General features: G+C 35.0%; 1 protein-coding gene across 1 annotated transcript; it reads right to left on the reverse strand.

The window, feature by feature from the left end:
* Window positions 1–6,336: 6,336 nt before the first annotated feature.
* LOC105618787 (chaoptin-like) lies at window positions 6,337–13,930 on the reverse strand. Its single transcript, XM_012200354.1, has 4 exons — window positions 13,672–13,930; window positions 9,985–13,077; window positions 7,477–7,820; window positions 6,337–6,879 (listed from the first exon to the last, which is right to left on the reverse strand). The coding sequence occupies exons 1-4, from the start codon at window positions 13,928–13,930 to the stop codon at window positions 6,337–6,339; spliced, it is 4,239 nt and encodes a 1,412-aa protein (XP_012055744.1).
* Window positions 13,931–14,134: the final 204 nt, after the last annotated feature.

Genomic DNA, 14,134 nt, shown 5'->3' on the forward strand with positions numbered 1-14,134 from the left:
TCTCTCTCTCTCTCTCTCTCTCTCTCTCTCTCTCTCTCTCTCTTTCTTGCCAAGCATATAATTAATCAATATATATGATAACTTCAACATTTTTATATTTATTAATTTTTTAAAAAACTAAGAGGTATCTGAATTTATATATTGGAATTCTTAATATGACCATAAGGAACTATTTTCTGATATAAATTGCATTTCAAAAGCGCACTTTCATTTCTGGCTCTTCTCTTGTTAGAGAATTTATAATTCGATCCTCGCGAGATTATCCGAAAGGACTCGTCGGCGTTTCAAATGAAATGTGACGCTCTTTTAGCGTAATGCACTATCACGTGTCTGTCCCATTCAACCATCAATCGACGTTACAAGAATCATTGCAAAGGTGTATGTGTCCATCCGACATGTATTGTGCCAAGATTACTAAGTAAAAGTAGCGTAGTGGCAGAAGCACAGGATCGAGGACAAGGCAAACGTGCTATGAAGACTGCGAGGAGCGAAAACACTGAATTTTCATCGCATGCATAATTTCTCGGCTCGCAATTGCGTCTTCCCATTACAAGGGAGCCGCCTTGCTTGAGCGTATTATCCACTTGTACATATATAATGGAACGTGCAACGCGGATTCGCGAGCGGTGGATACGCCGGGTGTATAGACAACTCTAATACGATTGCTCCCGCACCCAAGTTTTCCCGGTGTGTGAGGTGCACGGGGCTATGCTAGCCTCGGCGTCATGATGTTCGTACCGGATCCGTACCATCCCAGCTACCAGCAGTATAGTTTACGGTCTAACAGCGCGCAGCGCTCCTTATTAATAGTTGCACTTGGAAACTGCAACGCCCGTTGGTTCCGTTGGTGTGCACAGCGAAAGATTAACAATATGTGCGCCGTTCGGAGAGAGTTACCGTTCAGGTAGAAGAACCCTCGACCATGGCTGTTTGTCATGTGGGGATATGCTTCGAAAGCAAAACACCACTGTCCGTTGCAAACTGACGTCTTGGTTCATTAACGTGTCGGATATTTTTGCGCTGGTGGTATGCTTGTTCCAGACTTCAGTGTTATCCATCTATTTCAACACATAGTTCTTCCGATTATTTCAAAGATTTCAAGTAATTAAGCTTCTCACGTTAGAGATGTGCGAACTAATCGAATACTAAATCAAATAAAATCAAGATTAGAATTGATTCGGATTTGAATCTTATGATTTGAATTCGAACTATTAAAAAATTTTCAATCTAAGAGATTTGAATATAGAATCACATATATCGATATTTTATATAAAATTGTATTTTCCGTTAATAAGTAAAACAGTATACAACATAATCAATATTATTTTTTTTATACATATAATTTTATTATATTGTCTGTAATAAAAATTCAATTTAATAACAATAATTATGTTATTAATTAAAAGTTATTTGTCAATGATTTGATTTGAACACGAGTTAAACAAAAAGATTAAAATCGCGATTTAATTTGATTTGGTGTACGAAAATCTTGATTCACATATTTGTCACTTCTGCCTCTATTTTTATGGAAAATTTAAGATATCGCTCTGAATAATTAATTACGCAGTTAAATAATGAAATGTATTCGCAATCGTGCGATTTTCATCGAGTGAGCGCTCGTGAGGGAAGACTGAAAGATATTGCACGTTGCAAATAAAGTACTCATCTGCGAACTCCATGCAAGGTCGAGTGAAAGAAAAGGGAGAAGAGTGATGATACATGGCTTGTTACGTATGGTGGATATTTTATAATAGCTCGTTTAACCGTTATTTTTTTAACATTTGAAAAATACAGCTGTGCTACCTAGAATAATATCAGTTACTCTTTAACAAATCGCGTCATCGCTATATTATATTTTCACTACTATTTCTTCTTCATTTTGAAATTATAAATCACGTTATATATACTATTTATATCTCCTCTCATTTCTTTATAAAGTAATAAGAAGTACAAAAAGATAACTATTTTATTGATAGATGTGAATTATTTGTTTGATTTATTGTAAAATCAAGTTTACAGTGGAATATTTTGTAAGACTGATAAGTTGCGAATATAATCAGCGACAAGCATGTAACAAATGAATAATGACGCGAAGAGGTAATTAATGTATTTTCGATTAAATGAGAACAGCTTGATAAATAATTATAAAAATGATTTATCTACTTTTTAATATTAACGTATGTATTTTTTCTTAATTATGTCTACTACTGCACTGTCTTCTTGCACTCTTTTCTAAAAAAAGAATTTTATTGTGCATGTTTTTGTTAATTATGCTAGCCATTATCTTATATACTTTTCACTAAAGAGAGAACGGGAGAAGGAGAGAAAAAAAGTGAAAGAAAAAGAAAGTTTCTTCACTACGAAGGTCTGGCTATAGTTTGAATATTACTTTCATAATTCATAAAATAGCGCGAATGAATTTTATGCCAGCATAAAAACGTACTGAACTCGTTTATGAGATTGCGGAATATAATTATAAAATAAACGAAAATTCTGGATAATCGCGATATACATTTACGGCTGTTATGTACTAAGTAAATTAACAATATGCATCGGTTAAACGAAACCCATGGAATTATAATTAGTGTGATAATTGCGTTATTCATTTTGTCTCAGCATTTCTCGATGTATCACATTGATCTTTTTTATCGCATTTTTTCTTAATGTATATTCTCATTAAATTTACTCAGTAGTGATCTTATTTCAAACTGCTACTTTAATTCCCTCTCGAGGGACGTCGACGTTGTGGACGTGACAGCAGTTCAGATACGGTTATATATATGCTTAATTAATCTCTCGAGATCCGTGCAGTTTCTAATACTTTTTATATATCTCTTATAATTCTGTTCAAAATTATTATGAGATAAAAATTACACAGTTCTCTTCTAGTTGATAAATTTTTAGAAATAACGATTATGCTTTAGATATTGTATTTATTCAAAAGTTGGTATATGTAAATTTGTTGGATTATAACATAAATTAAAGTAAATGTATTTTAATTAGAAAGATTATGTTAAAAAATAAGTTTTATTTATTTAATCTATCAATAATTTATCAAATATATACGTATATAATAACTTATTATAACATATGATTTATTAATTCTTTTGTTTCTCTCAATTTATTAAATTATTTATTAACATTATATGTATTAGAAAAAAATTAATTTAATTTAAAATTAATCTTTCTTGCTCTAACAATATTTTATGATTACTAAAAATTTTGATATTTTATTATTTGAAGTGAACGCGAGCGTGGCGTAGCAGGCAGCGTACGAGACTGCTATGAGAGATCCTGAGTTCAATTTCAGAAAAAAAACCGAAAAATTTTCATATACTCGTAGCTTTTCTTGGCAGGCAATGGCAAACCACCGAGAGTATATTTGCCATGTGCACTTCTATAATAAACAAAATTGTCGTTCGGAATCGACATTAAACTGTAGATCTCTTAGGATTGTATACATTTAGCGTGAACATCATAGACATATTATAAAAGTCGCCACATCCTTTCGGAGGATTATGGACGGAGAAGGAAGAAGATTACTTGAAGTATTTGAATTTTTACATTTTCAATCTTATATTTCTTCATATTTGTTTGATAATTGGTATATATAGACGGATATGATATAAATTGACATATTTTAATTAATAAAGCAATTTTTCTTCCTTTTTTTTTGAGAAGCTTTTTGAGTTGTGCCTTTTGAAGTAAAAGAAGTAATATAATATTTTATACAGAAAAAATAACAATATTTTATTGCTTTATATACGAGAAGGAACAAGAGAAATATTTAATATACATACATTCACGAAAACGAAGAATAATAATGTATATAAGATTGATATATTTATATATAATATTAATTTAAAGACTGTCACATATATGCAAGAGATTGCAGGAAAATTAATAATAGATGAAAAAGTTTTCTAAAATGTACCTCTATACATCTATAAAAATGATAAATGATAAAATGAGAAATCTCTAAGTAAGCTTTAAGATTTTCTTTTATTATTCACTTACCTGCCGCATGAGATCACGCGATACCATTCATCTGTAATACTATAAAGATATGCGCGGTTGTAAAACGGATTTGCATCAAAGCATATATTATTAGAAGATGTATCTCCAGCAGCTATAGCTTCTCCTTCGACGTATCAGATCGGAACTGATTGACGCTCAGGGATACTCCCGAGTTAATTACGAAATCTATGCGAACCACAGACGCGTTCTAAGCTGTCCGGTTTAAGCTGCCATTATAATTAATTAATTAGTTGTGTGAGATGACTTAACGGATCGCCGGAGATACGCTAGGAAATTCCATTTGGCTGGAATTGTAGCTGTAAATCTTAAACGAAATATTTCATGCGCAATCGTGATATAAAGCAAATAAATAATTCGAATTATAATAAAATCAATTTATATAAAATCACACATGACTATTGTAAAAGCTGTAGTGTGGATTAAGTATTCTTATTTCTTTTGTTACGGCTGATATACTTCTTTTGAGAATTTGTATTTTGTGTAGATTTATCGTTTCGTAGATACCGATAGAAAAAAATGGCATAATTATTATTACTAATATTATTATAACAGTGATAACTACAAAAATGGAGTTCTTAATCATAATTATTTTATCATGCGGTTATAGTTACGAATATCAAACATTTTTTCTCAAAATAATAATAAAGAAACTAAGATAAAAATTAATTGTTAATAATTAATTTGTTAATAAGGATTGAGGAAGTTATAATAATAACTGACATAATCAATCTACAGCTTTGTGGGGTATTTTTATTAACCGAAAACCTAGGCTATAATAAAGAATGCTAAGTGTATACATATCTTCTATCTATATACAATAAACCGATTTTTTCACGATATTCGATACACAATTAACATTTGGCAACTTGGAATCAATTATTTCTTCTTTTCTTTTTTTTGGCAGGAATCACACATACTCTTTTATAATTCAAGAGTTTGAATGTGTTTGTTCGAATGTTACGAGGTGTGTCTGCTTCGTAACGTGATATTATCAAAATCGAAGAGGCTAGATCACGATTGTTTGTAAAATCTTTCTTTGTTTGTAAAATCGTGATGTTTTAAAGACGATGATGCCGATGACTTTCATCGAGGATCGCGTTTCTTCTTAATTACGTTAGTGCTGATCATTAGAAACTATCAATACGAATAAGTATAATATTGCTTGCGCAGCACTATAAAGATGCATTTCACGGATACACTGCATGGACATCATTATGTCGCGATGTTTCACGTTACATATTTACAAAAATGTGTCGCGCCAAGTGTACGATACGCAGAAGAGTCTCGGAATTATGAAAGAAATTTTAAACGGCGTAAAAAATCAGTCTTCGTATGAGAGATTCGAAGTTTCGTGAGTGAGAAAGGATCAATACATCGTTGCTCGGTTGCTCGTTTCGTAAAGCAGTGGAAATATAGCGTCGATAACAGTCGGCGGTTTTTCCTTATGGTGTACATCGTAAAAAAGAAGAGAAATCGTAAAGAGTAATTCGCTTCGATAAAATCTCCTGTCAAAATGCTAATTTTATCGCATACATTTGATTTTCTCGCAGGCAGTCCTTAAATTTCAGGCGAGAATATTTCTCAGTCTTTTGGCACGGATTTCGAAAGCCATGACGTGCTAAAGTCGTGCATACTGACGTTTGCTTTCTTGCTGATGACGTGATGAGATTAAGTCACTTGAGAACGTTCTTCTCTTCTCACAGCAGAACTTGTTTATAACAATCGCGAGTGAGAGATTTGTACGTAGGAAACACATATTTTTGGCACTTTACTATTTTGAATTCCTTCTTTCGTACACAAATAAATATGTAAATTTAATCGTGAAAACATTGACGTTGCAGTCACGTTCGACGATATATGATATAAAAATTCTTTTGCGTCAAAATGCTATCGATTGAATAAGTTTACCGATTGCCGTATTGTTTTGATTATTTTGCTATATTAGTTGAATAGCATTTGTCTCGTGGGTTACGCGAAGTAAAAGAAATTATGTCTCGTGACGGTTGGAATAGAACCACAATCGTCATAAATCACCGTTCCACGATGTGATCGATATAATAGACACGATTTCTTATTCGATTATTTGAAACGCGTGTTAAAAGTTCAAAGACTCGATACTACACCCAGTCGATCCCTGGTCTTCATCACTTTTTCCGACGATACCGAAAGTGTCGTTAACGCGACGCATCGTCGTCTCCTTGTTGTGCAGCGCGATTATTAGCTGAAGATACTGGTGCAAGTCGACACGGTTTTCATCTCGATGTCAATGGTCTCTTTATGAGACTCCTTCACCTTTTGCTACGAGCTGAGGGGCGGAGGCCCGATATTACTGATAAAACTCGGACACGTATTCTCTGCTCTATCGCCGCTCTGTAACGAGAAATGTCTGTAGGACATGTATTCCGGTGGATTTGAAGACATGGGCTGATCTCGTTTGATCGTCGCTCTCTGCTTCTTCATTTTCATGTAACCTAGAACGGAGATCAGCACCACGAAGACCACGAAACCCATGCAGCTGCCCACGATCAGACCTAGCCGTCTCGTGAGGATATTTGCCAAACTGCCCCTGTCGCTCACTGTACCGTCACCCACTATCGAATCGGGCGCGTCCAAAGTTCTGACTTCGGTACACCGGCTCGTAAGCGAGTTCACCATTACGGGCAACGAAGATCCCTCGATCACGTCATCATGTGAGGCGTTCCACTGCCAAGAACCGATATCCTCCGGGATCGGCGTGCCCCAGCTGCCCAAACCAAGTACGCAGATCAGGTAGCGCGTGTCAGACGCCAACTTCGTCAATCTCACCGAACGTGCTTTTGGATCGAGCAGCTTACCTCGAACCTGAAACCCGGCGGAAACATTTCGCAATCAATATGCGCGGGCTTCTTACTTTTGCGTCAAGTAAAGAAATAACGTTCGAAGAAATAATGCAGCATATTTTTAATCTGTATATAATAAATTATATGCATAAATTTTTAATATAAATTTTTAACATATACGTTTTCTTACAACGTGCTACATTATGTAAGGAAATTTAAAATATAAGTATAATAATGTAATATAATATAAGAGAACGTTATAAATAAACATTACGAATTTTGAGAAGAGCTACAGGAATTAATAATTTTTAAAAATTATATATATAATTTGAAATATAATTTAAAGTTATTACAATATTTTTAAAGTTTTTATATATTTAAAATTAATAATATAATAATAAAAACAATTTCACTTAATATATATAATTATATATATAATTATATATATAATATATATAATTAATATATATAATATATATAATTTAATGGAGACATATTCTACTTATAAATTGATAATGTACAGTTATTTTTTTTAATTTAATGTTTCCTTTCTATTCGCTTATTCAACGTAGCGTAAGGTTACGATTTTCCTCGCATAATAATAAAAAAAAACTCTTACTTCGTCGACGTTGTCCAAGGCGTGGTATGCCACTTGGTATCCATGAAGCCCGGAATGATTCCTGCTTTGCCACGATACTAGAACGGAGAAAGGCTGAATGTCTTGAATTGCGAGTTTCAGGACCAGCGGAGCGGAACAGAAAGCGTGGGGGTCAAGATCGAGGAAGACGAGACCACGGAGCTCGGGTGGTTGCTCGCATCTTAACAAACCGCCCTCGACGTCACCGACTCCGACACCATTTCTTCCGCGGCTACGACCACCACCGACTCCACTCACCAATTTCTGATGGTCTCTCAACCATTCCCACAATTCTTGTGACTCGCAACCGCAGTGTAACGGATTCTCTGTCAATGAGACAAAATTGGCTATTGTTCGCGACATTCTATTCATCTAGATTGATTTAAAAACTAAATTCGAATTTCGAAGAATAGTGAATATTAAAATATTTTCTCTAATATGTAAATTGTAGAAAATTCCACAATAATGGCATCATGAATTGACGAACATTTTTTAAATATTGTGGTAAGGTTCGCCACAATAATCACACATCAGATAAAATCGTTAAAAATTAGACAAATCTAATTTGAAATGTAAATATTTTATAATTTACTTTCTTTCAAGAACATAACAAACAGCAATATATTAAAGTAAGCATTCATGTTACTCGACTATTTTGAAATGCTCAACAAACACTTCTGAAAGATTAATTAATACACATTCCAAAATCTATTTTTGATTCTTTATTTATATCTATCTTTAATGTATAATATTTCATTATAATAAATAAATTTCTATATTGTAATTTAAGAATTTAAAATAATTACGTTAATTGTGCATTTTTATGAGTATATATATATTTATATATTGTATATAGATTAACTTGATTCCTTCGTGGACAATTTATATTTCTAAATATTTTATAAATATGATATAATTGACATATTTTTCTCAATTATTATATAATTTATTATCACATATTTTCTTTCTAAATTTAATTTTGCACATCGTTTTATCGAAATATTATTTAAACAATTATTGCGCGTAAACAATTATCAGTATCATTTTATAAAAAAGTCAATATTGCAGATCAAAAATATTATGCAAAATTTCATCATATAATTTTATAAATGTTTTTATATCAAGACTGTTAATTAACATGTTATTGACCAAGCGTTTTATGCAAGAACTGATGTTTGTAGCTAGCAGCCACTTTGCACATAAACTTCTAAATTCTAATAACTAAATTCGATTAAATGAAAATTATAATATATTTATAATATGCGAAAAATCAGAAAAAAATAAGTTGTGGCAAAAAATAAAAAATAAATCACTAATTCTATAATAAAAACTTTATTAATTTTAAGAGCTTTAACAACTTTGTGATGATTTATATTCATGCTTTCAAAACTGATATGTCTTTTGTTGCTCGAACGTTATTATCGGGTAACGAGTTCACTCGTGTTTAGGAAAGCATAAATATAAATCATCGTGCGAAGTTATTACAGATTTCAAAATTAATAAAGTTTTCATTATAGCATTTGTGTATTTATTTTTCAGCTTTGTTTTTTTTTTATAATTTTTTTGTGTCTCGATCAACAATATATTAATAATAAATATAATAATTGATATTACAAAAATATGATAATTTTCCAATATTAAGTATAATATTAAATATTTGAATATTAAATTAAATAATTTTATTATTTATATTAAAAATGCTTAAATAATGTAAATTTGAATTATAATTAAAATTAATTTATCCAGTGCAAAAATATAAAAGTTTAAATTTATAAAAGTTTCACACGAAAAGAAATTTTTGAATAATTTGTATTTTGGTTGTTTTTAACTACAATGAGACTTTATTCATTTTCTCCAGCTATTTATTGGAAATTTAATTCAAATACATAATTAAAAAATCACGTATAATAAATGAAAGTATTATAATAAATATAAATCTCATTTATTCTCTCGCGCATTGTAATTGACTAAAATTAATTACAAACTTCATACATTAACAATAATTAAATTTTATAATTCCGGTTCAATACTTTCCAATTAGCATAAAACATATCTATGTGATTCATGAATAAACGGATTAACGGGATGGTATTTTATTGCCGTATAGAGATTAATACATGCTATCTCGGATCTTTTTATACATTTTGTAATAAAAGGAATATATAGCCCGTAATACATTTTAAATAAGCTCTCAAGATATATTAAGATGTTGTGAGAAACTCAAATTCATTTCGCTGAAGGAAACGAGTTACGAGACTTGTTTGATTGTTTCAATGTTGAATATTGATTCGAGATATGGCGATACGTGACCGGCGATACGATTGATTTTCAAGTAGTAGTAACTTTGTTCAAATCGGTAACCTTCTGTGATATAGACGAAAGAAAACTCTCGTATATCGTTTTCTTTCACGTGCAGTCTCAAGAAAGAGTAAGTAAGCACGTGCGAGTGTGAAATTAATTACAAATAGTAGGCGTGTTTAAGTAGCTCACCTTCAGCCCGCAAGCTCCTTATTTGCGTTTCGAGTGGTCGGAAAGCGTTCAGCGGCAAGTTCTCCAAGTAATTCCTACTCAAGTCAAGTAGACGTAACTTCTTCAAGGGTCTAAATGCCTCGCTGGAGATGGCGTTTATCCAGTTACCATAAAGATGCAGCTCCACTAGGCTAATTAAATTCTTGAACGTCACTTTGCCGACAATGCCGATCTGATTGTAAGACAGGTCCAGTATTTGAAGAGACTTGAGATCCTCCGGGAATTCTTCCAGCTCTTTTAGACGGTTATGCGTTAAATTGAGTATCCGTAAATGCTCCATGCCCTGGAGCCGTTCTTTCGGTAAGATTTCCAAGCTATTCATGCCGAGATGAAGAGTGAGCAAATTCGGAAGGCTGCGAAATGCACCTGGTGATACTCGCAAGATGCAATTCTGACTCAGATAAAGATGCAACAACGCGGGAAAAGCCTCGAAATCTTGCGAAGTTACTATGCTCAGATTGGTGCCGGATATATGTACTTCCTGAAGAATAGGATACATCGCCTCCGATGGCAGATCATGAATTCTGTTTAGAGGATTTCGCGTAAGATTTAACCAGGTTAGACCGGGAAGATTCTGACCCGAGAGAGCCACCGCGGGTATCTGTCGGAATTTATTTTCTGACAAGTCCACTCTGCGCAACAAGGACGAATGCGCGAAGAAGTTCGCCGGTAGAGCGTTCAAATTGTTGTGGCTGAGATCTACGGATATCAAACGCGATAGATTAGCCATCGCGAAACCAGACATCGTTTCAATCTTATTGTGGCTCAAATCCAACTCTCTCAGATGCTTCAAGCTGGCGAAACTGGCCACGTCGACATTGAGAATTTCGTTGGTTGATAATGTGAGAATCTCGAGATTGAGGGCGCTCGCGAGCGCCGAGTATGGAATATCCTGAAATCGATTATGATTCAGATGTATCTCCCGCAGTGATAGTAATCTATCGAAAATACCTGGCGGCAGAGCACGCAGATGATTATGGTTCAAGTGTAAACGTGCCAGATTTCGATTCAGCACGAAGATGGTCTCCGGCAATTGACTTATTTGCGAGCTGTCCAGGAATAGCTCTTGCAGAGACGGCAATCCATTGAAACAGTGCTCCGTGATCTGACTGAAATTGTTGCCGGACGCTGCGAGTGTTCGAAGACCGGGGACGTGCAGACGCAGCAGTGCTGTCGCTGTGAGGAGATTGTCGTCTAAATTAAGATCGAACAAATTGTTGAGTCCACGAAAAGCACCGTTTTCTATTATGGTTATTGAGCAGTTTTTTAAATTCAACGTTTTAATTGGCAAATCTTCTTGAAAAATCCCATCTTGTAAAACGGTAAGATAATTATTCGCCAGGTCCAATACTCTCAGCTTTTTAAGGGCCGTTAATGCGTAAGGATCGAGTCTTCTCAAGCCGTTGTCCTGTAAATACAGTTCCTCAAGTTCGTGCAGCTCCGAAAATGTCCTTGCTGTTACATGACTCAGCTTATTCATGCTGAGCTCGAGAAATTTTAAAGCTTGCATCGGCTGAAAAGCGCCATCTTCGATCCTGGATATGGAATTGTTCGTCAGATAAAGACGTTCCACTAAAAGGAGATCTCTGAAGAGAGGAGCTTGCAGGTGTGTCAGTTTGTTGTGACCTAGCCACATAATTCTGACAGACGCTTGGCCGCGCAGAGAGTCATTGTGTAAAATGGCCAAGCCGTTGCTATCCAGTTGAATAGACACCAAAGAGCTTCCGCCGGAAGACGATTCCAAGGCGGACAGCTGAAAGACATCGCCGAGCATGGTCAACTGATTGCCCTGCAGATTAACGTGCTGGAGACTATTCAGCGTCCTCAACGCGCCCGTTTCCATAGAGGTAATGGCGTTGTTTTGCAAATGCAACTCGAGGAGCGCCGGAAGTGGCGTGAAAACGCCACGTTTTACTTCCGTTATATGATTATCCTGCAGCCGCAGCTCGCGCAATTGATGCAGCTTAAGAAATGTGCCCGGCTGTAACTCGCGGATCTTGTTACCATCCAGGGAAAGCGATGAGAGGTTTTCGCAATGCTCCAGGAATTCCCGCGGCACTTTCTCGATGTAGTTGTTACTCAGATGCAATTGCGCCAACTGCGTGAGACTCGTGAGACCCTTGGCGTCTATTCTACGGATGGCGTTTTGCTGGAGATACACCACTGCGAGGCTGACGCTGCCGGCGAACGCATCTCCCGGGATCTCCAGGATATTGTTTTCCGCCAGATAAAGTTCCCTCAATTCGGGTAGTCGCGCGAACACACCGCCGATATAGTGAATGTGGTTATGACTGAGTTCGATCGTGCGCAGACGTTCGTTCCCCTTGAATGTCGCCACGTCGAGGAAGACTATTTTGTTGTGGCTCAAATCGATCGACTCTAGATCCTTCAGCGATGCGAAAGCATCCTTGTGTATGCTCTCAATGGAGTTGTAGTAAAGGGACAGGGTGTGAAGGATGGGACAAGGTCTGAAGCAGTCCTCGGCCAGTTTCTCGAAATTGTTGCTGCTCAAATCGAGAATCAGCAGAGAGCTGAGAAGACTGTAACCGTCATCAGGCAGCTCCGATATTTCGTTCCACGCCAGCCTGAGTGAAGCTAAGCTCTCGAGTCTTCTCAAGGGTGCCATAGGAAATAGTTTCAACTTGTTTTCAGCTAAATCCAGATCACTAAGACTGTCCTCGAGACCCGCAAATGCGTATTCAGAAATTTTCGATATTTGATTTCCTTTCAGAGTTAGCTTCATTAACTTCAAGCCATAAAAACAGTAGGACGAGAGATCTTGTATCAAATTTGTCTCAAGATCCAAGGCAGCTAGCTTTCGTAGATCAGCCAATGATTTTTGAGGCACGTGGGGCAAACGACCGGAAACCAGTGCCAAAGATTCCAGGCTATCTTTCAAATTCGTGAAAGCGCCCTCGCTTACTTCCCGCAAAGATGAATGTGATATTTGAAGATGTCTGATTTGTGAGCCAGGCGGGAAGGCACCCACTTTTAGTTCTTCGATGCTTTTGTCAAGCTCGTAAACACTCAACGATTGTACCATCGTGCCCGCGCCTGGAAACGATCGTAAAAAGCATGGCTATTAATTTCATTGAATCGCGATAGCATAAACTTCGAATTTGACAGCATTGGCTGATTGCACGTTTCATTAGTTTTATGGAACGCATTACAGAAAATGGTTTTCTTCCATCGCATCAATTTTACATTGAAACTACATAGAAATATAAGAAAGTATACACGTACTGATAGTTGAGCATTAAATGAGATGTGACGAATAAATTTAAGCAGAATACTTAATTGATAAAGCTTTGTTATTAAATATTATTTAATCGCGTTTAAACAATCTAAAGAAAAATAATCATTACAATTATTATAATCACAGTAACATACATTAATATTTATAATTCAAAATTTTAAATATGTTATAATCTTGTTCTTATCTTATGTTATAAATTTTTTTATTGAAATACTTATTTCGGAATTCGAAAGTATTGTATATACAATGATTTCTGGGATTTACATTTCAAACAATGTGTTTCTTTATAAAATTATAAAAATATTTTATATATGTGCAATAAAAGTCACATTTCATTTCTTAATTATGTCATTAAGAAGTCTTGTTTTTGTTCTCTTAAACATTTAACTTACCACTGGTACTTAGTACGCCTTGCAGCGTAGTTCTTAGAGTCTCTTCCGTAGCGCCAGCACATTCCAGAAAGAGACCGTCTTCAAAGTTATAGCAGGGACAGCCTGTTATTATTTCCGGCGGCGGACATTCGGCTATCTGAGCGATAACTTTAAATGTAATAAAATTCTGAATCAACAGAATCTGAAGAACCATCCTTGGTATCCGCCGCCGATCTACAGCGTACGGGTAATTTACCCGTCGTTGCGGATTTCGCGTCATCGTATCGTCACATCCGTAATCCCGTTTTTCGCCTGACAGACCGCAAGAAGCTTTCTGGAACACAAAAATCACAGAAAAGAAACTGAAATTAAATCTGCAAAATTACATCCAATGATGAAATAATATGCAATTAGAATTCGCAGTGTGATAAAAAGTTACAGTAATATGTTAATTTTTTTTCAATTATTTTAGATGCTAAACCAA

The sequence above is a fragment of the Atta cephalotes genome, assembly GCF_000143395.1.
Source record: "Atta cephalotes unplaced genomic scaffold scaffold00001, whole genome shotgun sequence".
Taxonomy (NCBI): Eukaryota; Metazoa; Arthropoda; class Insecta; order Hymenoptera; family Formicidae; genus Atta; species Atta cephalotes.

Excerpts from the sequence above, each read along its gene's own strand:
- LOC105618787 (XM_012200354.1), bottom strand. The coding sequence starts at position 13,930 with ATGACGCGAAATCCGCAACGACGGGTAAATTACCCGTACGCTGTAGAT. Across the intron at positions 7,821-9,984 it reads AAGGAGCTTGCGGGCTGAAG|AGAATCCGTTACACTGCGGT; the intron begins GTGAGCTACTTA and ends TCTCATTGACAG. Across the intron at positions 6,880-7,476 it reads CCTTGGACAACGTCGACGAA|GTTCGAGGTAAGCTGCTCGA; the intron begins GTAAGAGTTTTT and ends GCCGGGTTTCAG.